The 26,207-nt window shown below is 41.8% G+C and overlaps 3 protein-coding genes across 5 annotated transcripts; all 3 read right to left on the minus strand.

Annotated features, from left to right (window-relative positions):
* Positions 1–6,046: 6,046 nt before the first annotated feature.
* On the minus strand, positions 6,047–11,574 carry LOC120311044 (olfactory receptor 4N2-like). Its single transcript, XM_039350162.1, has 3 exons — positions 11,447–11,574; positions 10,894–11,034; positions 6,047–7,087 (listed from the first exon to the last, which is right to left on the minus strand). Exon 3 carries the CDS (start codon positions 7,068–7,070, stop codon positions 6,138–6,140), a length of 933 nt encoding a protein of 310 aa, XP_039206096.1. The 5' UTR covers positions 7,071–7,087; positions 10,894–11,034; positions 11,447–11,574; the 3' UTR covers positions 6,047–6,137.
* Positions 11,575–16,126: 4,552 nt separating this feature from the next.
* Positions 16,127–20,553, minus strand: LOC120311045 (olfactory receptor 4K3-like). Of its 3 annotated transcripts, none has more exons than XM_039350164.1 (2): positions 20,503–20,553; positions 16,127–17,200 (listed from the first exon to the last, which is right to left on the minus strand). In XM_039350164.1, exon 2 carries the CDS (start codon positions 17,187–17,189, stop codon positions 16,143–16,145), a length of 1,047 nt encoding a protein of 348 aa, XP_039206098.1. In that variant the 5' UTR covers positions 17,190–17,200; positions 20,503–20,553; the 3' UTR covers positions 16,127–16,142. The 3 variants fall into 3 exon arrangements, with proteins under 3 accessions (XP_039206098.1, XP_039206099.1, XP_039206097.1); XM_039350165.1 differs by lacking the exon at positions 20,503–20,553 and adding an exon at positions 18,408–18,631 and having other exon boundaries at positions 16,127–17,080; XM_039350163.1 differs by lacking the exon at positions 20,503–20,553 and adding an exon at positions 18,408–18,631.
* A 2,467-nt stretch (positions 20,554–23,020) lies between these two features.
* LOC120311046 (olfactory receptor 4N5-like) lies at positions 23,021–25,840 on the minus strand. Its single transcript, XM_039350166.1, has 2 exons — positions 25,439–25,840; positions 23,021–24,129 (listed from the first exon to the last, which is right to left on the minus strand). The coding sequence occupies exon 2, from the start codon at positions 24,112–24,114 to the stop codon at positions 23,197–23,199; it is 918 nt and encodes a 305-aa protein (XP_039206100.1). The 5' UTR covers positions 24,115–24,129; positions 25,439–25,840; the 3' UTR covers positions 23,021–23,196.
* Positions 25,841–26,207: the final 367 nt, after the last annotated feature.

Consider the following 26,207-nt stretch of genomic DNA (forward strand, 5'->3'; position numbering starts at 1 on the left):
AATGAGGACCCAGATGTTGGGGGCAATATGTTGACTCTGTAAACTACTTAGAGATGGATGTAAAACATGGTGAAGCTGCATAAGTCTAAGTGCTATTGCTTTTGCTATTCTCCTGTACATTTAGGCAAGAAAAAACAAATACATAGGTATAGAATAGATGATCCTTGGCTCAATAGCAGTAACTGTGAGAAGGATCTAGGAGTCTGTGGACAACTACTTAACTCTGAGCCATCAGTAAAATGGTCATAAGTCACTCATGAACCATCACTGAAGTGGTCATAAGTTGAGAAATTTATGTATAGTATTGATTGAATTTCTTGATCGTTGAATTTTGCAAAGCTCTCGTCTATGATTGTCCACTCCTTTGTGGATGAATCTTTCCATTTCTATAGCCATATGACTGAAGCCACGCTCCCTTTTTATGTGGGCTGTGCATGGGTGCATGGTTGTGATCACATGATTATTTTTTTTACCCGTTATTCCTATCTGCAAACATCATCAGTACGCTGATGATACCCAATTGTATATCTCCACCCCGTGTCCTTTCAGTGAAGCAGTCGACGTGATGTGCCAGTGCCTGGAAGATGTGAGGGTCTGGATGAGGGTGAACAGGCTTAGACTCAACCCTGACAAGACCGAGTGGCTCTGGGTCTTGCCTCCCAAAGGCCAACTGGATGGTCCATCTTTAGTCCTGGGGGGGGGAAATTTACCTCCCTCAGTGCAGGCACACAACTTGGGTGTCCTCCTGGACTCACAGCTAAATTTGGAACAACATCTATCGGCTGTGGCCAGGAGGACCTTTGCACAGGTTCGCCTAGTGCACCAGTTGCGGCCTTATTTGGACCGGGAGGCTTTACTCACAGTCACTCATGCCCTTGTCACCTCAAGACTGGATTACTGTAACGTGCTCTACATGGGGCTACCCTTGAAGGGCGTTCGGAGGCTGCAGTTGGTTCAGAACGCAGCCACGAGAGCGATTGTGGGCGCGCCAAGGTACGCCCACGTGTCACCTATCCTCCATGAGCTGCACTGGCTTCCTGTGGGTCTCCGGACGCAATTCAAGGTGTTGGTTATCACCTTCAAAGCCCTTCATGGCATAGGGCCAGGTTACTTACAGGACCGCATTCTGCCGCACAGCTCCCAGAGACCGGTGAGGTCCCATAGATTGGGCCTCCTTCAGGTCCCGTCGGCCAGACAATGTCGGCTGGCGGGCCCTCGGGGAAGGGCCTTTTCTGTGGTGGCTCCGACCTGGTGGAATCAACTTCCCCCCGAGGTTCGAACTATTCCCACCCTGCCGGCCTTTAAGAAAGCCGTTAAAACTCTCCTGTTCCGGCAGGCCTGGGGCTGATGTCCTCGGGGGGCCGGGATATGATCGGACTCGCGGTATGACTGGATTATTTTATTTTATTGTTTTATGACTGTTTTTAACTTTGTACGCCACCCTGAGTCCTTTGGGATTGGGCGGCATATAAATATTTGTAAATAAATAAATAAATAAATTCCACTTATGAGATTATGAATATTCCCACTACTGTCTAGGACAGTGTTTCTCAGAGATCTAAGGTTATATTAACAGAATCATGTAAGTATTTTTCTCCTCCATTGCTTTTATTCTCTGGAAAAGTTGGAGGGTCGTTCTGAAACATTTCCCATACCCTCCCATGCAGCTATGTGCTTCTGAGTTTCAACTTGCCTTTAGAGAAAGGGGGGAGGTGTTACTTTCAAGTGCGTTAGATAGAGAAATGAAACTTCAACTAAAGACCATGAAAGCCTGAAGCCTTTTTAAGGACACCAAAACAGGTGTGGATTTGAAGTAGAAGGTTCCCATAACAAAGTGAACTTGTTGATATGGACTACGTAAGACATTAGGGGTTTGGCTGAAAAAAATATTGTTTAAGTCTATGAATTGGTGTTTGAACCTCAGAGTTAGTTTTGCTTCGACAAAACCATGCAGTGTATTCAATAAATGCTAAGATTTTCAGAGATGGAATGAACCTAGAGTTTTATTTGGATTCTTGAGCTGGATGTTGACAATCTCTGGGTGGAGATATCTTTTGATTTGACAATCAGAAACTCTGATTGTCCAGTTTGCAGTTCTCCCTCCTGTATGCCAAGGTCATTCTCACACACCATTACATGTGCTGCATGTCTTCATAAAATCAAACCAAGAAAACGTGCCAAACTAACACCCACTGTTTTCACATGCAACACTATGATCAATTAAGTAACTAAAGTTTGGCCACATTGCCTACATTTCATTTCCCTTTGAGCTAACTACTCTTTCTCAACTGCTTCTGGTACTACATTCCTCTCCATGCCTCAGAGATTAAGGAATTTGTTTATCTTTAAACTTGCAAAGCACATGCACACCCACACAGTCACACCTTCCAAGAGGTCAATGAATGGCGAAAACAAATGCCAAAATTCAGGGGAAGTGGGGGAAAAAAAGCAGGACAGGTGACGAAACGCCTTAATTTATGATGAAATGCCCATTGTGCGCAACGTTGTGACACCAGCATGAAGGAATGGAGCTGGCTTTGCAATGTACCAATGCACAGTTCATCCTTTTGGTGTTACTGTGGTTCCAAATGCTCTGTATCATAGAACAGTGTTTCTCAACCTTGGCAGCTTTAAGATGCGTGGACTTCAACTCCCAGAGTTCCCCAATGAACAATTGTCATAAATTTCTTCTCTGGAATACAGATAGTCTTATTTTCCTACCTCAATTGAGTCCAAAATTTCTGTTGCTAGGCAAGAGAGTTTTGCCCCATTTTATTATCTTTCATGCTGCAGTTGTTAAATAAATCACAGAGCTTATTAAGTCAGTAACCCAGTTGTTAAGTGAATCTAACTTCCCCACTGACTTTGCTTGTCAGAAGGTCCTAAAAGGTGATCACATTACCTGGGATACTACAACCATCATAAATATGAGCCAGTTGCTGTGTGTCCAAATTTTTATAATGTGACTATAATGATGCTGCAATGGCTATAAGTGTGAAAGATGGTGTCAAGAATGAAATTTCAGTAGCTACGTGCCTCTTCATTTCAACTTGCCATTAGAATAAGGGGGGGGGGAGTGCTGCTTTAGAATTGGTTAGATGGAGAAACAAAACCTCTACAATTCTGCTGAAGACCGGGAGACCTGAAACCTTTCCAAGGACACTGCAGCAGGTGTGGAAAGGAAGCAATATCTCAGGGGCTGCCATAAAGAAGAGGGAATTAAGCTATTTTCCAAAGCACCTGAAGGCAGGACAAGAAGCAACGGGTGGAAACTAATCAAGGAGAGAAGCAACCTAGAACTAAGGAGAAACTTCCTGACAGTGAGAACAATTAATCAGTGGAACAGCTTGCCTCCAGAAGCAGTAATGCTCCAACACTGGAAGTTTTTAAGAAGAGACTGGACAGCCATGTGTCCGAAATGGTGTAGGGTTTCCTGCCCGAGCAGGGGGTTGGACTAGATGACCTCCAAGGTCCCTTCCAACTTTACTACTATTACTACCTATTACTACATGGTCTACGTGAGAATGTTAGGGGTTTGACTGGAAAAAATTGTTTAATGGTATGAAATGGTGTCTGGAAACCTCAGAGTTAGTTTTGCTTTATCATTTCCATGCCGTGTATTCAATAGACAGTAAGATTTTCAGAAATGGAATGAACCTGGAGTTTTATCTGGATTCTGGAGCTGCATGTTGACAGGTGGTCATAAATCACTTTTTTCAGTGCTGTTATAATTTGGAATGATCACTAAGTGAATGGCCAAGGACTACTTGTACCTTGCAGGACTAATAGCACCCTTCTCCAGCTCTTCTGTATACAGGAAGGAAGGCACCCTGCAACGAGAGGCCCAGGGCTGTGCTACTTGGTGGAGCTACTTTACATTTACATGGGTGCCTGCAGGGTGCATTCGTGGGAGGAAGATGACATGTCATGAGAGATATTGGAATCATTGGGGAAATAATGTAAATAATGTAATTGGCCAATAAACATTCCATAATCTGTGTCATTTGCATGATGATACATGTGACCTTGTGGCTTCTACTAGACACTTTAGATTTAAATTAGATTAGATTTTTAAAATCATGCCTTTATTATTTTTTATAAATTACCCAAGGCAATGAACATGCACAATATTCCTTCCTCCTCCTTTCCCCCCACAACAACAACCCTGTGAGGTCGGTTGGGCTGGAAAGTGGACCAAAGTCACCCAGCTAGCTTTCATGCCTAAAGCAGGACTAGAACTCTCAGTCTCCCAGCGATTGTCCCAAAGTCACCCAGCTAGCTTTCATGTGTAAGGCAGGACTAAAACTCAGTCTCCTGGTTTCTAGGCCAGCAACCATGTTAACACTTAGTGTCAACTTCTTACATTTAAGTATGGGATGGGCACTGGAAGAAATAAGCTCAGAAGCTAGTTCTCTGTACTAATTACTACTACCATTCCCATGTTTTTGAGGAACCCACAATTAGTTGGGCTCCTATTTGATAAAAGCTGGCCATAGAAGCTACATTGGCTGAAATCAGACAATACACAAAGGCCCAAACAAGCAAACAGCTGAGTGATTTTGCACTGCTCACCCATTGGTTCACTACGAACATGGATACTGAGGCATTTTTCTAATCCTACCTAAAACCCTGCAGAGGTGTCAGTCTGAGACTCTTATTTACAATCTTCATTTTTTTTTTCCTCATCAGCATTTTGCTGCCCTCTAGTGTCTCTTAAAGCACCTCTATAATTAGAAGAAAGAAATGATTGCTGTGGTTATACCACAAAAGCGACTCTCCCATCTTATCATAGATCTATCTATCTTTTTCATCTTGCTTGAAAGCTATTGCAAGAGTCAACACCAATTTGTGGTGATCATGAATGTGCTTTCTAAAAATCTCTGCAGTACTTTCACACGTTTGATTGGAAATCATAACATTTTTTCCAGTGGTAAAAATAATTAACAGAGTAACAGACTTGGAAGGGACCTTGGAGGTCTTCTAGTCCAACCCCTGGCTCAAGCAGAAAACCCTATATCATTGCAGACAAATTGTTGTCCAAATTCTTCTTAAAAACTTCCAGTGTTGGAGCAGTCACAACTTCTGGTGACAGGTTGTTCCACTGGTTAATTGTTCTAACTGTCAGGAACTTTCTCCTTAGTTCTAGGTTGCTTCTCTCCTTGATTCGTTTCCATCCATTGCTCCTCGTCCTGCCTTCAGGTACTTTGGAGAATAGGTTGTCCCCTCTTCTTTATGGCAACCCCTTAGATATTGGAACACTATTATTATGTCCTTCTTTTTATTAAACTAGATATGCCCAATTCCTGCAACGGTTCTTCACATGTTTTACCATCAAGTCCCCTAATCATCGTTGTTGCTCTTCTCTGCACATTTTCGAGAGTCTCAATATCTTTTTTACATCGTGGCAACCAAAACTGGCTGCAATATTCCAGGTGTGGTCTTACCAAGGCATTATAAAGTGGTACTAATGAAGTGTACTAAAGTGCTACTAATTGATAAAGTTTTCAGAATTTGTATATGTGTATGCCTCTGACTCCTTTGAAGTTCATTTGCCTGAAAAATCAAGTTCCAAAGGGATTGGAGGCAAGTCTGCAGATGGCTGCCCTCCCAATGCTTTGAGCTACAGCTACCCTAAACCCTTCCTATGCTGGCTCTGAATTTGTTATATGGAGGTCCACCACACTTGGATGACACATGGTGGACCCTTCTCCTCTTTCTGCTGATCACTCCCAGCATGATTGAGTTTTCAAGTGAGTCAGCTAGCATCATATGGCCAAAGTATGATAGCCTTTGGTTACGGTCTTGGCTTTGGGTGATATTTTTGGTGAGGCTTAATCTCGGACTTCTTTGTTTTTGATTTTTGCAGTCCACGGGATGGATAATATGCATCTTGAGCACCACAATTCAAAGGCTCCCACCCTTCTCCTATCTGCCTTTTTCTTTTTCTTTAGTGCTTTGAATTGTTTATGACTGATGTTCCTGAGTTAAATGTGGACTTTGGTTCACTTCAATCTTCAGATAGTTATAGCAAACTGAATGGCTTTTCTGCTACTTGCTTACAAACTTTCAGCAGGTAATGTGTAGCATCATGGGCAGGGTGCAAGTTTTCAAATGACTTTGAGAATGAATTATCTTCATCATCTGCTTTGAACTTTAATTTTGCCCAACAACTTCAACATGGCTTGCTTGATCTCCTTGTTCCTCAAAGTGTAGATCATTGGGTTCATCAAGGGGAAGACCACTGTATGGAAAACAGCCACCACCTTATCAAAGAAGAATTCCTGAAAGGGATGGCAATAGATGTAGATAGCTGGACCAAACATGATGAAGATGATGATGATGTGCGTGATGCATGTAGAGAAGGCTTTACTCTTTCCTTTGTCGGAATTTGCTCTCACCTTGACCAAAAGGACTCCATAGGAAATGAGGAGAAGGATGAAACACATCAAGGTGGCCAAACCACTGTTGAAGAACATGATGTATTCCAGTGCATATACGTCAGTGCAAGCCAACTTGATGATCTGAGTGATATCACAGAAGAAATTATTTAATTCATTCGGTCCACAGAATGGCAGTGGGAGAATAAGAATTACTTGGATGATAGAATGCATGAATCCTACACACCAGGATATGAGGACCAAAATGTAGCAGACTGCTTTGCTGATGAGGCTGGCATAGCGCAAAGGGTGGCAAATGGCCACATAGCGATCAATGGCCATGTCAACCAGAAGAATAACCTCAGAGCCTCCTAACCAATGAAGAAAGAAGATCTGGAGTATGCAGCCCTTATAGGAGATGGTCTTATGGCTGGAGAAGAAGTCAACCAGCATCTTGGGAGGAGTGATGGAGCAATAGCAGAGGTCCAGAAAAGCCAGGTTGGCTAAGAAGAAGTACATGGGCGAATTCAGCTGAGGTTCTTTCCGGATGGTCAGGATGATGAGAAGGTTTCCCGGCAGTATCAGAGAATAAAATAGGAGAAAGAGGAGAAAGAGGGCCAGTTGGATTTCTCTGGTCTGGGAGAGGCCCAGCAAGACAAACTCTTCCACTGTGGATTGATTTCTTTGGAGCATCTTGTAAGGGCCAGTTTCTATAGGTGATGTACAGAAAGGAAAAGAAAGAGGATGATTGCAGATTTCTTTTCTTTGTTCTATTATAATGTTGGAAGAAAAATCAGGTTCAGTTCCAAGCTGGGAATAAAATGGAGGCTGCTTAAGAAAGAAGGCCTGTTTATTGATGAGCAGAACCAGCAACAGCATGCAGTTCTGGGACAGCTGACAAATTGATTTGATGAGTGCAAGGATTTTTATACAGTTTTACAGCATTTCATAATTCGGAGGCTTGCTTTGTGTGCTTTTGTTATTAGATTTGTTTAGTTTGTTTTGCAAAAGCTAGCAATAGATCTCAAATACTGACTTTCTTGGATTTTAATCCTGTCAATCAAATGTAATTAATTTTATCCACTTATCTTTAGTCTGTTTATTATCTTTAGCAAGCTCTCTTTGGAAATCTACAGGCTTGTTTCAACGTTTCTAATTTTCACAATAGCCAGTGGCTTCATGAGTGAAACATTGTTTCTGTATTTTTTTTCCTGAGTTTTATTCCTTGTGATTTGGGGGGAGGAGCATAGTAAAAAGGATTGGGGGGAGGTGCATTCTTACCATAGTAATATCAATTTGTCAATCTGATCATAGGGGGAAGACATAGAGAATCAGAAAGAGACATAGCCAGTAGTGTGCTGGAGCCATTTTGTGCTAGTTCGCTAGAACCAACTGTTAAATTTTTCTGGAATTTTGCAAGCCAGTTGAGAGCATAACTGAGTAACAATGGGCCTAGTGTGTTGATCACCTGTGTGGGGTAGCAGCAATGGAAATGGCAGAGCTAATTCTTAAACATTTACCAGAACATCATTGCATACCCTCTGCCCCCAAATAAATCCCATGTTTTCTCTTCCACTTCCTCCAATGTTGTCAAGGAATTGCACAGCAACTGCCCTGATGAAGTCAGAGACACTGACAGAAACTTGTAGTCTTTTACATTAGTATAAATATATTTAACATTTTAATTTACAGCAGTCTTTATCATCATCCAGAAAAGGAAGAACATAAGATAGTCAGGAACACAGGAGTATCAAGAGGTAAATCTAAAACAGTATATGGAACATATAGAATTTAAAAAAGTAGGGGGGGGGAAGGGAAGTGTACCCTTTATACTTACGACAAACCATCATAGCATAGATTGATTCATAAACGAGTCAGCACTTTCTAACTAATTAAGTAGAATTGTGTGTTCTGGCCTATTGTACACTTTACTGTTCCAGCTACTAAATCCAATAGCCCAGTGGTTCTCAACCTTTTTAATGCCGTGACCCCCAACCGGTCATAAGTCGAGGACTACCCAACCGGTTGTAAGTCGAGGACTTTCCCTGCCCGGGAGTGCCGCGCATGTGTGGTGCCGCCCACTGCGCCAGCTGAGGCGTAGCTGGCAAGCGGCAGAGATGGTGCAGGCCGACCACCAGCTGGGCCACCAGCTGGCCCAGCCCAAGGGAGGTAAGGCACCCGCCGGGCCCCACGCGTGCCAGCAACCCTCCCTGCGCCCGCCGGCCTCCCACCTCCCATCCCTGGCCCTCTTTTACTTACATTTTTAGTAGTTGCTCAGCAGGGAGGGGTGGAAACTTCCAGACAGCTCGCTTTCTCTTCAGACAACTTGCAGCACCGTTTGCAGAATGGGACTTTTGGCGGGCTCAGCAGGGCAGAGACAGCCTGGACAATTCCTATTGGCTTTTGAAAGCCAATAGAATTAGACTCTATTCAAGAGAGTCTATTCTATTGGCTTTCAGAAGCCAATAGAATAAAAGGGAGTAGCACAGCTAGGGAAAAGGGGGGAAAAATGGCGGACTGTGTTCTTTGGCGACCCCCGTGAAATGGTCATTCGACCCCAAATGGGGTCCCGACCCACAGGTTGAGAACCATTGCAATAGCCTAACAAATGTCCATCTCAAAGTTTGCTTCCAGTTGCAAATTTCAGGTAAGCTGTCAAGGTTGTTTTGCTGTTGGGCCTGCAAACTGGAGCATCTCCTGAAAAGGCATCCTTGACAATGCTGAATCAAAAGCCTTGAGGGACCCATGCTATCTATCACCACATCTTCCTTTTCTCCTAGCAGCCCTTCTAGTCACCCAGCTAGTTAGGTGGCACCTAGTCAATCTTGGCTGATCTCAAAAAGCAAGCAGGATTGAACCCAGTTAATACCTGGAGAATTGATCACCAGGGCCACAGGATTGTAGACTGGACCAGAAAGTTGGGAAAACCTTCTAGGAAAAGGCATTTGCAAGCCACTTCTTCATTGCTACTAAGCAAGCTGAAGATATATTCATAAAGGTACCGAAAGCTCAACTCAACTCAACAGAGAGAAATTTCCCCTTTATCTAATCATTTCTTTATCTAGTCCACTTTCACCCAATAAGATTCAACCAGTGGCTTGCAAAATGAGGATCAAAACAGTGAACGCTAAGCAGGGAAGGCTGTTATTTTTTTTTCCTGGCTACTTGTTCCTACTGAGTATATCACCCCTCATTTTATTGTTTTCCATCAATTCAAGGGAGACCCTTAGCTTATTCATGCTAGTGCAAGTCTTGTCCCCCTTGGGGCTGTTGGATTGGGACAGTCATGAGAAGACACTTGAAGGTTATCCCCTTCATAGACTAGAAGTCTCTCAGAAAGTAGTTTCATAGAGGGACAATGTACTTTTACAATCTACTTGACATCTACTTCAAATCCTTGCTCAACTGCAATGCTGATTGATTAGTAATGGGTAACTTAAATCTACCACTTTCTCAATCTCACTTGCATGTTGGTTGACATGGGAAATATTGGATGTTCCCATCAAAAAGTGTCTCCATCATTTTTAAATTCTTTGATCTTAGAAAGAATTCTAATATAATCAATGTATCACCAGGAGTTCCAAGAATTTTGGAAATAAGGATGTCTAGACATCTTTTCCCAGCATGGTTTTAGCCAGTAATTTCCAACCTGTTCCTTTTCTCCTGCCCCTCTATAAGTAACCAGGCTTATATTTTTAGATTTTCAAGATTCAGGATTAAAATAATTCATGATGATGACGACAAAAATAATCTGACCCTTTAAAACACATATTGATCCAATCAACCACAAGCGTTCCTGTTTTCTTAAAAGGGTTTCCTGCCATCTCATTCATGCAACAATAGGAGCTAAAACTGGGATCTGTTCCACAGTGACCTGGAGATCCTAGAGCTATGGATCATCTCTTTTTCATTACCAGACTTTTAAGCTGGATTTTGTTTTGCAGGTTTCCACATCTAGGACTTATAGATAAGCAAACCCTCTTTTCAAAGTTTTCTCTTATCTCTTGCTTAATTTTCTCTAAAGCAGTGGTTCTCAACCTTTCTAATGCTGCGACCCCATAATACAGTTCCCCATGTTGTGGTGATCCCCAACCACTTATACATCACCAGGTGCCAGGGGCGTGGCCAAAGAAAAGGGGGGAAAATGGCGGACAGCCTTGTTTGGCGACCCCCGTGAAATGGTCGTTCGACCCCAAATGGGGTCCCGATCCACAGGTTGAGAACCATTGCTCTAAAGCAAGTGACATTTTTTACAGCAGATATTACAAAGCGCACCCTCTCAATGTATTCAAAAATAGATCTCCCCACCCTGAAGCTCTGCTGGTGGAGGTTGATGGGAGCAGAACCCATCACCTCTGGAAGCCAGGATGGTCATTCACAGGCAGAGAAGGTACTCTACAACTACGAAACAGCAATGAAACAAGAAAGTCCAGCTGCCTTGCGAAAAAGCACCTTTGGGATGGGATGCAACAGCGAGGGTTACCCTGTGCAAGAAATTCCATTGATAAATAGTTACCTGCAAAGCAACAGCTTCCTGAGAAAAATATTATTTAAATAACTTCTGGCTTCTTTTCTTCTGTCAAGACACCAGGCACCCAATTAAAGATTAGTGACGGCCAAGACTGATCATCAGAACCTGTCAATTTAGATGAGTTACCTAAAATGGCAGAAGTCATAATAGTTAACAATCAATATAATGGTTAGATAAAAACATCCAAAGCCACTAGCCAAGTAACATGTGGGTGCTTATAATATCACAAAAAGGTATAGGCAAGTGGTGGATTCACATTAATTTGAGAGGTGACAAATGTTAAACAATATATGAATTTCCAGTCTGGGTTAGTCACCCGGACCGAATGTTCTGAGTAGAATTGTAACTCATGCTGGAGCTTTTCTCTCTATCTCTCTATCTTCTCTCTAAGATAGCAAGACAGCTTGTAATGCTTTTTGGAGGTTTTCATAATTTATCTCAACCATCTTTAAGGGGAAAAAAAAGATGAGATTTGAGTGAAGATGGAGCTGTCAAATCAAGCTCACCAGGAAAGATATTATTTTCCTAAGCGTCTCACCTAAGATTTGTGGCTTCCAACAAGACTCCAGATGTTCACTGAGATGGAAGAATAAGAAAGGAAAGGAGAGAGAACAAAAAGTGGGTTTTGTTTTTTTTAAAAAGAAGACTTATATCACAGTCTTTGATGGTACTTGGTGGTTCCATGTCATGCTAAGTGACCTCCGATCCCTTAAGATAAAGATATATGTTCAGTTTCCCAGGGAACAAATTCACCCAACACTCAGGAGGCTTGTTAAAAAGTTAGTGAGTCAAAATTACAAGTCCTAGCAGCAGACCCAGGAAAATAACTGGAAGAAGACAGGAGAATGGCTAAATTTGCAGGAGAGTTTCCCCAATGGAATATAGTTTTGATTGATGGGTTGAGTCATGTCCAGTGGGCCATGAAACTCAAGGCCAGAGTAGAATTCTCATTTTGAACCTTAGATGCCAAAAATCTTAGCAAGCAAATATTTCTTTGTTCTGTCAAGATAATGTTAAAACAAGAACCCATTTAATTAATCAACCCATAACCCATCGGGTCATCTTTCTTTTCAGATAGATATAGGTTATCCCTCCCCCTAGGATCTCAGCAAACTTCCTTCTTCTTTGACCTCTTCCTTTGCTGACTAGTGGAACTGCTTGCCACTTGTTAGGGGAAAAATGAACAAAGGGAGCTGTGGGCTGCAAAAAAACTAAACCCATGCTCCTCGTCCTGCCATGTTCCCAAGGGCCCATTCCCTTCAGGGAAAAATAAGGTTCACCCTTCAACCATTGGTCCTCTCCAGCCACATCTACTTCAACAAATAGCATCTAAATCACTCACTTTTCTTTTCTTAGCTTCCTACCGCTGTTAAGACAGTGTCCATCTGGTCACTGAGCAAGAACCGAGAGACCAGAAGAATCCCCAAATTTTGATTTATCAAACCAAATCAAAAAGGACTAGGAAGCTCATCCTTCCCCATTCTGGTTACAATTCTACCCAGAACCAACAAAGCCCAGATGTGTTGGCCTTTGTGCCCATAACATTCTATCTTGCATGGATTGAGTCTATGTATGTTCCTCCATATTTACACTCTGCAGCCTGCAGATGCTGGAACAGCATTTTGACCATGTTTTCTTTTCAGATCAGAGCTGAAATACACAAATATCACCAACGTGCTGGTGATATCTGACACCATGTTGATGGGTGTCCACTTCTAAAAGCTTCACATACATAGGGGACTGGAGGCTAAAACATATAAGGAAAGGCTGCTAGAATTGGGTATGTCTAGTTTAATGAAGAGAAGGACGAGGGGGGACATGATAGCAGTGTTCCAGTATCTCAGGGGCTGCCATAAAGAAGAGGGAATCAAGCTAATTTCCAGAGCACCTGAAGGCAGGACAAGAAGCAACGGATGGAAACTAATCAAGGAGAGAAGCAACCTAGAACTAAGGAGAAACTTCCTGACAGAACAATTAACCAGTGGAACAACCTGCCTCCAGATGCTCCAACACTGGAAGTTTTTAAGAAGAGACTGGACAGCCATTTGTCCGAAATGGTGTAGGGTTTCCTGCCTGAGCAGGGGGTTGGACTAGATGACCTCCAAGGTCCCTTCCAACTTTACTACTACTACTACTACTACTACTACTACTACTACTACTACTACTACTACTATTATTATTATTATTATTATTATTATTATTACTATGTTAAATAATGGAAGATATTTAGTCCCTGTGGAGGTGTACAATGGAGGGCCTTCCACCTGAACCTCATTTCTCCTTCGATCACCAAAATACAACTGGCCCTGGAGGAAGGAGGTGGTTGACTGTACCGCCCACTCAACACCTTCAGAGATGCTTCAGAAGGATATTGTGAATGAGGATAACAATTGCAGGTCAGAAATCAAAGAGGACTAGGAAACTCATCCTTCCCCATTCTGGTTTTACTGCGCATCATCCCAAAGAGTAATCAGTGTCATTTACTACTATGGGTCAGTCTGAATCATGGCTGAAAAGGGTCCCAATTGTTTTTTCCACAATTCTCTGCAATTACACCTCTTCAATAACTTCTGTTGTCAAAGGCAGGTTTGAGACATATCAGTAGTTCTCCAAATTAACCAAGTTAATGATGATTGCTTGGGCAGAGGCTACTTCCTCAATCAAGGTCAGCACCACCATCTTCTCTGTCAAGGATTCATTCACCACCACACACCACAGCCTCCTACAAGGCTTTGATGACTTTCACCAGAGTTGATGTGGGGCAGTTTTTGAAATTTCTGCGTTTGCAAATCCTTCAGCACAATCTGCATTTTTAATAGGTTGGCCAGGAGAAAACTTCTGTTCTTCTAGGGTGCAGGAGAGTGAGTAATGGGGGGGGGGGGAGAGGAGGATGTTTGTAGATCTCTATGTCTAGGGATCTATTGGCTCTGACCACAATGAATATGTGGGTTGAGTCTTTGAAAGCCAATTTAGTCTCAAGATAACTAGAAAAGATTATAAGCTAAAGTTCTGATGGTGCTTGATGTCAAATAGAAGAGATTCTGTACTCTCTAATAGTCCTGAAAGTAAGACCAACCCATGATTAATCTCAGCCCTAACAGCGATTGGAAGAACTGAGAGGTAGGGCACATTTGCATCAGGATCCCAAAGGTGCTGTTTCAGGAGGCAATTGGACTTTCTTGTTTTTTCTTTGAAGGTGTTTCGCTTCTCATCCAAGAAGCTTCCATGACCTGGATGATTGAGAATCTCCATAGACATTTAGCTATGCACTTTGGGATGAACACCCTTCAAATGGTCTGGGAGTATGACTGGATTTCCAGAAAACATTGGAGACTACAGCAGTGGTTCTCAACCTTTTTAATGCCGCGACCCCCAACCGGTTGTAAGTTGAGGACTATTCAACTGGTGCAGCACCGTTTGCAGAATGGGACTTTTGGTGGGCTCAGCAGGGCAGAGACAGCCTGGATAATTCCTATTGGCTTTTGAAAGCCAATAGAATTAGACTCTATTCAAGAGAGTCTATTCTATTGGCTTTCAAAAGCCAACAGAATAAAAGGGAGTAGCACAGCTAAGGAAAAGGGGAAAAAAAATGGCAGGCTGCGTTGTTTGGCGACCCCCATGAAATGGTCGTTCGACCCCAAATGGGGTCCCGACCCACAGGTTGAGAACCACTGGACTACAGGAATCATTTGCGCTTCAGTCTGAGATGCAGACAACACAGACTCATCCCCAACAGCCTCCGCCTGTCCTCAACAGTGAAGGGACCCAGGGCAGAAAACATCCTGCAGCCAAGAAGCCTCCAACACATCACACACATTTGCACCATTTGCACATTTGACCCTGAAACACAGGTAAACCTCTAAATGGCCTCAACAACTCTCTAAAAGAATGCAATTGACCAGCTGTTTGCAAAGAATATAAATCCTTCCATTCCCCACCATCTAGTCAGAGCTGAAGAAGTTTCTTGGATGAGAAGCAAAATATCTTCAAAGAAAAAACAAGGAAGTCTAGTTGCCTCCTGAAAAAGCACCTTTGGGACAACCATGATCTGGATGACTGAGAACCTCCAGAGACATTTGCATGAGAAAAATTTCAATACAGGCAGTCCTCAGCTTATGGCCACAATGGGGGACAGAATTCCCACTGCTAAGCAAGGGGGTTGTTAAGTGAGTTGTGCCTGATTTTAAGACCTTTTGCCACAAATCACTGCAGTTGTTAAGCGAATCATGCAATTGCCAAGCACCTGCAATCACGGGACGATGGGGATGCTGTGACGGTTGTAAGTGCGATGACCATTTATAAGCACCTTTTTTCCCCAGTGCCGTTATAACTTTGAACGTTTGCTAAATGAATGATTGTAAATCAAGAACCAACTGACATGTTTATCCAGGGTCTACTACAGCTTACTATTGCAATATTTCCAAACCTGGCCAGGTTACGGTCAGTAGAAGAACAGAAATGACTGAATCTTGTTCACCATCTCTGCTCTCCTTGTTTCAGTGGTCTTAGGGAGGGCACTCTTTGCTGCTACTTCCTCTTTTTTTTTCTTTTTGATTTATAGAGTACGAAAAGAAAGTTTGATTTATAGGACACAAGAATTCAAAGCAAAAGCTGGCTTCTTTTGAGAGCTTGGCCAATTCAAGGAAACTTCTCCATCTCTGCCAACAAAGCAGAACATTATTTGGCATTTTCATAAGCATGATAATTAATAATAATAATAATAATAATAATAATAATAATAGAGTTGGAAGGGACCTTGGAGGTCTTCTAGTCCAACCCTCTGCTCAGGCAGGACACCCTATACTATTTCAGACAAATGACTGTCCAGTCTTTTGTTAAAAACTTCCAGTGTTGGAACATTCACCGTTTCTGGAGGCAGGTTGTTCCACTGGTTAATGTTCTAACTGTCAGGAACTTTCTCCTTAGTTCTAGGTTGCTTCTCTCCTTGATTAGTTTCCATCTGTTGCTTCTTGTTCTGCCTTCAGGGGCTTCAGAGACTAGCTTGACTTTCTCTTCTTTGTGGCCACCCCTGAGATATTGGAATACTGCTATCATGTCACCCCTAGTCCTTCTCTTCATTAAACTAAACTAAAAAGTGAGAACTTTGTTCTATAGTTGATTAATGTAAGGGGAAAATAGATAAAGTGATTAATGTCCCTAATTTGGATTTATAGTGTTTCTTGTTATTTTGACCATTTATTTCAAATCAACCCTTTAATTCAACAATCCATAGATTAAACAATATGTAACAATGACACTGAGTTCAAGACTGGCCTGCGTGGACACCAATTCTTTTTGTGTCTCCACAAGGAAAGTCTTCCTGTCAGATGAACGTGAACTTGTGCAGAGACCTGTCTCGACTGCCTTGCCACCATCTTCCCCATTGCAGCCCTCATCTCCTTATTCTTCAGTGCATAGATAGCAGGATTGAGAAAAGGGGTAACTGCTGTATAGAAGACAGAGATCACACTGTCAAACATGAAATGGGTATGTGGACGCAGGTAAATGAATATGCAAGGTCCAAAGTACAGGATGAGAACCAGGAGATGTGAAGTACATGTAGACAAAGCCTTTGAGGAACCGTCAGAGAGGTGTCTAGAATGAAATGTGGAAAGTATGAGTCCATAGGAGACAAGCAATGCCACAAAGCTAAACAATGATAAAATACCACTGTTGGTCACCATCATGACCTCTAAGGGATAAGGGTCCACACAGGCTAGCTTGATGACCAAGGGGATATCACAGAAGAAGTTGTCTATCTGATTGGGCCCACAGAATGGCACACTTAGAGTGAAGCCTAACTGCACACTGGTGTGGAAGAGTCCACCAATCCACGAGGCTAGCACAAAGCCTATACAGTGGTGCCGGCTCATGACTGAAGCATAGTGAAGTGGGTGACAGATGGCCACGTATCGGTCATAGGCCATAACTATTAGCAAAAGCATCTCGCTGCCTCCAAAGAGGTGAAGGAAGAAGATTTGTGTCATGCAACTCTGGAAGGAGATAGCTTGACATTGGGTAAGAAAACCAAGGAGAGCCCTGGGCGTCGCAAAAGAGGCCAAGCAGATATCTAGGAAAGCCAAATGACTCAACAGGAAGAACATGGGTGAGTTAGAAAGACGATGGTTCTTTGAAGTTGCCAGGATGATGAGGATGTTGCTGAAGAGAGTTGCTGCATAAAGGAGGAGGAAGAAGATAAATAAGAACAGCTGCATTTCCCAAGATGAAGAGAGGCCCAGCAGAACAAATTCGGTCACCATAGTCTTGTTTCTCCATGCCATTCACTTCTTACCTAGAAAATTGGGAGGGGGAAACGGATCACGAATGAGCTACTTCCATCATAGATGAAGTCAAGTTAAAGTTGACTTGTGGATCATCTGCCTTCCTATCTGTCCTAATGATCCAGATATTATTCATCTATCAGCTCCAAAACAAGGTAGATTCTGAACTTCTGCTCAAAGGTTTGTCTATGTCAGTGGTTCTCAACCTTTTTAATGCTGCGACCCCCAACCGGTCGTAAGTCGAGGACTACTCAACCGGTCGTAAGTCGAGGACTACTCAACTGGTGCAGCACGTTTGCAGAATGGGACTTTTGGCGGGCTCAGCAGGGCAGAGACAGCCTGGACAATTCCTATTGGCTTTTGAAAGCCAATAGAATTAGACTCTATTCAAGAGAGTCTATTCTATTGGCTTTCAAAAGCCAATAGAATAAAAGGGAGTAGCACAGCTAAGGAAAAGGGGGAAAAAATGGCGGACTGTGTTGTTTGGCGACCCCCGTGAAATGGTCGTTCGACCCCAAATCGGGTCCCGACCCACAGGTTGAGAACCACTGGTCTATGTGATGAAACAGACCATTCTCCAATATACATATTGTATATATAAGAGAGTAAGCAGAAGTTGAATGACTCATAGTTATCTATAAGCTACTAAAAAAGGTAGAAAACTAAGGCTTGAGAGCAATATTAGGTTAATTTTAATTCATTATACTTCACACAGTTCAGATGTTATATACTATGTTTATTTCAGAACTTTTGCAAAATGTAGAAAGCAAATTAAATGAATGATGTTCCTCTGGAATCCATAACCTATTTATTTTGTTTTTGCCCTGCATCTGTTTTTCTTATCTCTCCCTCTCTTCACCTCCACTTCTCTCTAGTACATTCTTCTCTCCTTATCTCTAGAACATTTACTGTAGATATTATTCATTATGTGGTTATTTCAACCATTGCTTGCACTCCAGCTGCAAGGACATTCAGAACACATTACAGAACACAAAATTATTCTCCTTCTTCTCAGGTTTATAGTCAGAGAAGGAATGTCCTAGAAACAAAGGAGAATGAAGGAAGAAAAAGAAAACCAAAATCCACAGTGAGAATTTCTAAACATTACCTGCATCTCGCAGGTTTAAGGCAGATGCTGTGGGCGTGACAAGTAGTCTTATGTTTGTCTTTTGCTGGAAAAAGAATAGTTCCTTCAACTCATTCTAAATTTTTACTTACCTGCAAACACCAACAGATGTTATTTGGGAACTGTTGTAGCAACTCCTCCTAAATCTCTGTTTGGCACTAGATGAAACTGCTCAGAGTCCTTCTCCTTAAGCATGAGTTGAAATGATATGCTGTACAGCAGTATAATGTATTAAGGATTAGCAAATCAGGAATCGAAAAAGATCTGCTGATAATTCTGGAAGCAAAAGCAGATTCCCATTCCTTGGTGCTTTATCTCCTTCAAGGGAATTAGTTAAGAAAATGTTTTGGCCACCAAGGATAGCATGGTGTAGCTGTTCTCAAAAGGACAGGAAAAAGGCAGGAGAATAAAACGGTTGGGAGCAAGTTCTCCCTGGACACGTAAGAGTTAATGTGGTGTACTAGTTGAGATGTTGAAATTGGAAGACTATTATTAGAATAGTCCTCTTCAGGTATGAAAGTTTAACAGAAAAACAGACTTGGGAGGGACCTTAGAGGTCTTGTCCAAGCCTCTGCTCAAGCAGGAGACCCCATACCATTTAAGATAAATAGTTTTTCCAATCTCTTCTTAAAAAACTCCAGCGATGGAGCACCCACTTCTGAAGGAAAGCTTTCCACTGAATAATTGTTCTCATTGTCAGGAAATTTCTCCTTAATTCTAGGTTGCTTCTCTCCTTGATCATTTTCCATCCATTGCTCCTTTTCCTGCCTTCAGGTGCTTTGGAGAATAGGTTGACTCCCTGTTTTTTTTTTGGGGGGGGGCAGTCCCTTGGATATTGGAACACTGGTATCATGTCATCCAGAATTTTTCTTTTGACTAGACATACTCAATTCCTGCCTAAGTGAATTAAGTGATCTTGGGCCAGTTATCCTCTCAATTCAATCTAGCTTAAAGAGCTTTCTGGAGAAAAAGAGGAGGGAACACTAATGAATTCCTCAATGAAATGTGGGATAGAAACCAAATAAGAAAATAAAAATAAGGGATTCAGTTATAGCAAGGAAGGAGGGAGAAAAGAGGGGAAAAAATAGTCAAGATAGCTTTTCCCAGTTTGGAGAATAGAATAGAATAGAATAGAATAGAATAGAATAGAATAGAATAGAATAGAATAGAATAGAATAGAATAGAATAATTGGAAGGGACCTTTGAGGTCTTCTAGCCCAGGGCTTTTCAACTGGTGGTACAAGTACCACCTGTTGTGATTCCGTGCCAGCCTGTGTTCCCAACAGCTGAGTCTGGGGAATCTGAAGAGGAGGTGGAGGAGGCATTTGAAGGGCCATCAGGGTCAGAGGGTGGCTCTGATGAATTACAAGACTCACGGTTTGATGAAGAACCTGGGCCCTCCAGTCATGTTCCTGATGAAGCTCAGCTATGTGGAGAGAATGAGTCAAACTTGGAGGATTCATACCTGATGGACATGATAATTGATGCTTGTAGACGCCGGCAATTAGCGAGAGTAGATCAGCAGCAGTCACTACAATTCCAGGGGAGGAGGAGAAGGCACTGAGAGGCAACGCCTTGGGACTGCTTTATAAAAAGGGAAGGTGTGGGCGGTGCTGGTTGCTGAAGGCAACTGTTGCAAAGTATTTCATGGGATCATGTTCTGTTAGTCTTGCTGGTGACTACTTCTCTGCTTTGTATGGTTTCGTGTGGACAATTTCCTCCATTTGGATTGTGTTTTGCTGCTTTTGTTTCTGGACTATTTGGCAGGTTGGTTACCCATATTAAAAGGGTTTGGTTTTTTTTGAGTCTCCAGCCTATTTTCGCAAAAGGGGTTTTGTCCTTGTGCCTTTAACAAGGACAGCCATAGGCTGGGATAGAACACCACCAGTGGTAATTTGGCACCTGGCAGATGATACGCAACCCTCCTAGACAAGTGTAGCAGGGGAGGGGAATGAGCTGAAGTGACACAAGCCTGAGGGAGAGGGAAAAAAGTGAGGGGGAGAAGGGAAAAAGAAAAGGCATTGACTTCCGACTTCCTCTGTTGCAGTAAAAGGAAGCATTAACATTGAACCTCAACTTTTTACTTTTCCATAATATTATAAACTAGCCATTTCTATAACAACAAATGAACCTAATCAGTAAAACCCAAAATCCCCCCTTTTGTTTCAGTCGTCATGTTTTTGATACCTTGCTAAGCAGTGGTGGTACTCAAATATTATCATGTCCTAAAGATGCTACAGTCTGTGAAAAAGTTGAAAAGTCCTGTTGTTCAACTCCAGAGAACCAATATGAAGACACCAGATTTATATTCTTCTCAGGGGATCTTATTAAAATGTTAGTACTGAATACTAAAGATGATGCAGACAATCTCTGGGGTCAGAGGAGGAAAAAGAGAGACAGCAAACTTTGTTCTAGCTTAGAGACTGCTAACAATTTATGCACATGAAGATTCAGAAATAGGATGTTTGTGCACTTTTTATTCATGGCTAGGCATTGCTCATCAACTGCAATCTCTCTGTGCTGTAGACAAATTGAACTGGATCTAAGTCAGAGTCGGGAATTGGGGCATGAAAAAATGCTTTAGTTCATCCTAGGAGAAGACCTGATTTCATGGGGGAGAGGGCAGGGATGGATATTGTGGGGGTGATGGTCATTGGGGATAGAATAGAATAACAGAGTTGGAAGGGAACTTGTAGGTCATCTAGTCCAGACATGTCAAACACAAGGCTCGGGGGCCGGATGCGGCCCGTGAAGTGGTTTCATGTGGCCTGCGAAGCCATCCTGGAAACAGTGAGGGAACAGGCTGACCGGGAGCCAATGTACAATTTTGTGGTGGCCATCTATGCTGAAACGCATTCAGTCTTAGCTCCATAAGCCACCTCCCCGCATGTCCTGAGAAGAACAGTGAGGCTCCTCTAGTGGACCATGCCTTGGCACTTGCCCTGGTCCCACCCACTTCTGCCAGAGACCCTCAGATCTGTCCCACTTCTGCCCAGGCTCCTACAGGCACCCTTGACGCGAACGATGTAGAGCTGGTCACGCCCACCCAGTAGGCCACACCCACTCCATCCACACCCAACCAGTAGGTCTCACCCACCCTGGCTACACCTACCCAGGCCCCTGAGGGCAACTGCAATGCTGATGCGGCCCTCAATGAAATTGAGTTTGACACCCCTGATCTAGTCCAACCCCTTACCCAAGCAGGAGAAATCTCTTCCTAGCTTCATAACAGTTTTCATAACTGGAAAACATTTTCTCAGTAATTGAGAAAATTATCAGAGCTCTGATAAAGTCTGAAAATGCTGATCTAAATGACCCACCTAGAGCAGTGCGATACCTGGAATGTAGAGATGACAAATTCTTTCTTAATTGTTTGGTGTCCACTGTAGAGGTCCCTACTTGTTTAATTGGGTGCTGATAGTGATTGCACAATCAGTTGAATCAAATATTCTGGTATACAAACACAGATGCACATAAGCATAGAATTAGCAAACTACAAAACTAGAGCTTCCCCAGAAAATAAAGGTCAGAATTCTGCAGTGCTCACAGACATAAGCAATTAAGCAACATCAGGCAAAATGCAGAAACCGCCCCCCATGTTAATTTTAATAGTAATTTTAAAAGTAACGAATACACAATAATTCAGATAAAATGTACTGTATATTTGGGAGAGAAAGGACAGAAGAAAGGAAGGAAGGAAGGAAGGAAGGAAGGAAGGAAGGAAGGAAGGAAGGAAGGAAGGAAGGAAGGAAGAAAGGAAGGAAGGAAGGAATAGTCTGGAGAAAATGGATTTTTCTATCAAAGGAGTTTAGGAAAGTGGGTTGAACCAGCATAAATTCTATTCCATCTGTATACTAGTCTACTATTTCTTTTGCTTAAGCAAGCCAGAAGGAAAAAGATAAGTGATAGTTAATGGAAATTATTCTAAATGGCAATGGATGGTTAAGTGGAACAAAATACGGTGAGGTGGAAAAAGAAATATTCATCAGATATGTGGTTATATGTGCAGTCAATAAATATTAACAATTAACTATAAACAATTAACCAGTGTAACAAATTGCCTTCAGAAGTTGTGGGTGCTCCATCACTGGAGGTTTTTAAGAAGAGACTGAACAGTCACTTGTCTGGAATGGTATAGGATCTCCTGAAGAATAATTCCATATTAAAATTGACATTGATCATTAGTCTTCATTGTGTAACAAAGTATGCCACAAAGCTAAACGTGTAAACCAAATCCACTTTCTGCAACCAATTTGTATCATTCACATATCTAGCCTAGAAGGATATTCTGTACACATTTATACAGTTTTGTCTGAAAATGTATCCCTTGAATATTGGAAAATTATCTCATTTGTAATTACATCAGAACTGGTTTACAGAAATCTTTTTTGCAGGTATTATATTAGGTCAGTGGTTTTTAACCTGGGCAATTTCCCAATATGTGAACTTCAATTTCCATAATTGTCTAGTCAACGTGGTGATTGTTGAGAATGGTGACAACCAATGTTCTGGAAGTTGCCCGGTTGGGAAATTATTACATTAGATTTATGGCAATCAATACACTATCCAGTCATCCAAAATTGGATTTCTCTTTGTTGATGACCCTCAAAATTATGCAGCGTACATGTTTACAAATGGCATTAAAATAATCTGGTACAAGCAACCAAGAATATCTAAAAAATAAATGAATATTCCTATCACCAAATTTCATTATTAGATAAAGAAGGAAAGATTTGATTTTCATTTATTAAAAAAATAGAATTACATGCCAGCGTTAGACATTGTATCAGATGTTGACAGTCACACAATAGAGACTGCTGTCTGGTTATGAAGTCCAGTACAAGGAAATTAAACAATAAAAATAAATTTCTTTTACTTTTCCTATTGAATGTTGCATTTCTTCAACAGTCTCCACATGGCAATCTTGACTTCCTTATTCCTCAGTGTGTAAATCATAGGATTCATCAAAGGGAAAACCACAATGTGGAGAAAGCCCACCATTTTGTCAAAGGGAAAATCATAGAAGGGGTGACAGTAGAGGTAAATGGCTGGACCAAACATGATGAAAACAATGATGATGTGAGTGATGCAAGTAGAAGATGCTTTGCTCTTCCCTTGGCTGGCACTTGTCCTCACTTTGATCAGCAGTGCCCCATAGGAAATGAGAAGGAGGATGAAGCATCCTGCAGTTGTAAGGCCACTGTTGATAAACATAACAAATTCTAGACTGTAGGTGTTGGTGCAAGCCAACCTGATTATTTGGGTGACATCACAGAAGTAGTTGTCCAGTTTATTGGGACCACAAAAAGGGAGTGGGTGGATGAGAATGACCTGGGTTATGGAATGCATGAATCCTCCAGCCCATGCAGTCACCACTAAAGCCCAGCAAGCTGGCTTGGTGATTATAGTTACATAATGCAATGGAAAATAGATAGCCACAAACCGATCAAATGCCATGGACACAAGGAGACTGACCTCAGCTCCACCTAGAAAGTGGATGAAAAAAATCTGTGTCAGGCAACCTTTGTATGAGATAGTTTGGCATCCAGAGTAGAGGTTGACTATCAACTTTGGAGGGGTGACACAGCTGTAGCAAATGTCCATCAAAGCCAGATTGGCCAAGAAGAAAAACATGGGAGCTCCTAATTGGGGGTCTTTCCAAATAGTCACAATGATGAGAATGTTTCCAGGAAGAATGATGAGGTAGAAGATCAAGAGGAGGACACAGAGCAAGACTTGCAGTTCCCTGGTCTCTGCTAACCCTTCAAGAATAAACTCAGTGTGGTTGCCTGAGTCCATCCGTTTTGTGTATTCCTGTAGGGGAATAGTGATGGGAATATTAAATGGGAGGAAATTTGTAACAGTCTTGTATACAAACATCTAGGCAAAAGAAAACAGTGTCACTCTTTACTGCTATTCAGTTTTTTTCTTGTACTTTGCAGCCCACATATGATTGTGCCAGAAATACTTTGTTTTCTGTTTCTGTACATGGTCATGTTTGCAGCTTTTAAAGTAGTTGTTTGGAAGGCAAGTGTCCACTGGTCTACCTAAGTTGTTTACTTTTTCCTCTGTCTGGACCATCTGATGTTCCATATTCAGAATAATACAGTTGGAAGGGACCTTAGAGGTCTTCTAATCCAACCCTAGTCCAGGCAGGAAACCCTATACTATTTTAGACAAATGGTTATCTAACCTCTTCTTAAAAATGTTCACTGTTGGAGCATTCACAACTTCGGGAGGCAAGCCGTTCCACGGATTAATTGTTCTAATTCCCTGGACGTGAGGTCCGATTCATTTCAAACCCAGTATATTGTAACCAGCACCATTCTGAATAGGACAGGTAAGGATCCAATATTTATTGTTAAAATGATCAAAGTCTTTGAACAGTCTCCTTGTTCAATTTGAGAAGGCTTTGTTTTTGTCTACAATAAAGAATTTTACTCTGCAAATTGAGAAGTTAAACCTGAATTTACAAGTTGTTGAAGAGGCACTTAATTTCAAACAAATCTTTTTGCAGTCTGCTTATAGGAGTCATATGGAAGAAAAGATCTTTCAAAGACCCTGTGCCCTATCAGCCTTCTCAGTTTTATCTAAAATATATTCATTCCTTCATTGAATAGATGTATTCTCAAGTCACTTCTACCCATAAAAAGGTATCCTACTCATAATGTGAATTAGAGCAATCTTTGAAATGCAAATTAAAATATCAAGCCATGGGAGGGCACATGGAAATAGAAAATAGAATAATGTCAGTAAATAAAATTACTTAGTTCCAAGCACTTTTTGAGGGTCTGCATATAGGATTTATCTGGAAGGAGAGATCTTTCAACATCCTTGTGCCCTATGGACATTCTCAGTTATATTTAAAAATGTATTTATTTATTAAGTCATTATGCCATCCATCTCCCCTACAAGGTGACTTTGTTCCTTCAATGAATATATGTGTTGCCTGCTTTTCAAGTCACCTCTACTCATACAAACCACCCTATTCATAAAGTGAATTAGAGCAATCCTTGAAATGCCAATTAAAATATACAGCAACAGGAAGGCACATGGAAATAGAAAATGGAATAATGTTAGTAGATAAAACTGTTGTTAAAAATAGTAACACGTCAAGCCTTACCTTAAGCTCTTCTCAGATGTTGCTCCTGACCTTATTTTCACTTTGCTTGTTTCCTACAATGCAATCTCTAGTAGGAATTATATTATGGTTGTTGGCTGATCATCCCTGTTAAATTGATGGTTGACTAGCTACCCCAAATCATCTCTCAGTAATCATCAATCGGACCAAGTGCAGAAAATATTCCCTTCATAGTTGGGAGTCTCTTTCCTTGCTTCCTCCTTCCCTCCCTCCCAGTCTTAGAATGAGGTTTGCAGTGGAACTAGAGAAAAAGAACTGAGATGCAAACATGGGTGATTTTTTAAATTTATCTTACTGCAGGGCGTTCAAACCGGTCAGTCCTAGAAGAAATCAACCCTGACTGCTCTTTAGAAGGCCAGATCCTGAAGTTGAAACTCAAATACTTTGGCCACCTAATGAGAAGGAAGGACTCACTGGAGAAGGGCCTAATGCTGGGAGGGATTGAGGGCAATAGAAGAAAGGGATGACAGAGAATGAGATGGCTGGATGGAGTCACTGAAGCAGTAGGTGTGAACTTAAATGGACTCCAGAAGATGGTAGAGGACAGGAAGACCTGGAGGAATGTTGTCCATGGGGTTGCGATGGGTCGGACAAGACTTTGCAATTAACAACAACAACAAAAAGTATACATTCTTGGATGGAGGAAAAGTTCAGATATTGTTCTTAACTGCCTGTTTTAGCTGTCCCTGTTTTCTCCCATCAAGTGGATCTATTTCCATAAAATAAATATTCTGAACTCAGAACCATTTTT

The sequence above is a fragment of the Crotalus tigris genome, unplaced genomic scaffold, assembly GCF_016545835.1.
Source record: "Crotalus tigris isolate CLP2741 ecotype Arizona unplaced genomic scaffold, ASM1654583v1 scf7180000018306.2785112, whole genome shotgun sequence".
Lineage (NCBI taxonomy): Eukaryota > Metazoa > Chordata > Lepidosauria > Squamata > Viperidae > Crotalus > Crotalus tigris.

Excerpts from the sequence above, each read along its gene's own strand:
- LOC120311044 (XM_039350162.1), bottom strand. The coding sequence starts at position 7,070 with ATGCTCCAAAGAAATCAATCCACAGTGGAAGAGTTTGTCTTGCTGGGC.
- LOC120311045 (XM_039350164.1), bottom strand. The coding sequence starts at position 17,189 with ATGGCATGGAGAAACAAGACTATGGTGACCGAATTTGTTCTGCTGGGC.
- LOC120311046 (XM_039350166.1), bottom strand. The coding sequence starts at position 24,114 with ATGGACTCAGGCAACCACACTGAGTTTATTCTTGAAGGGTTAGCAGAG.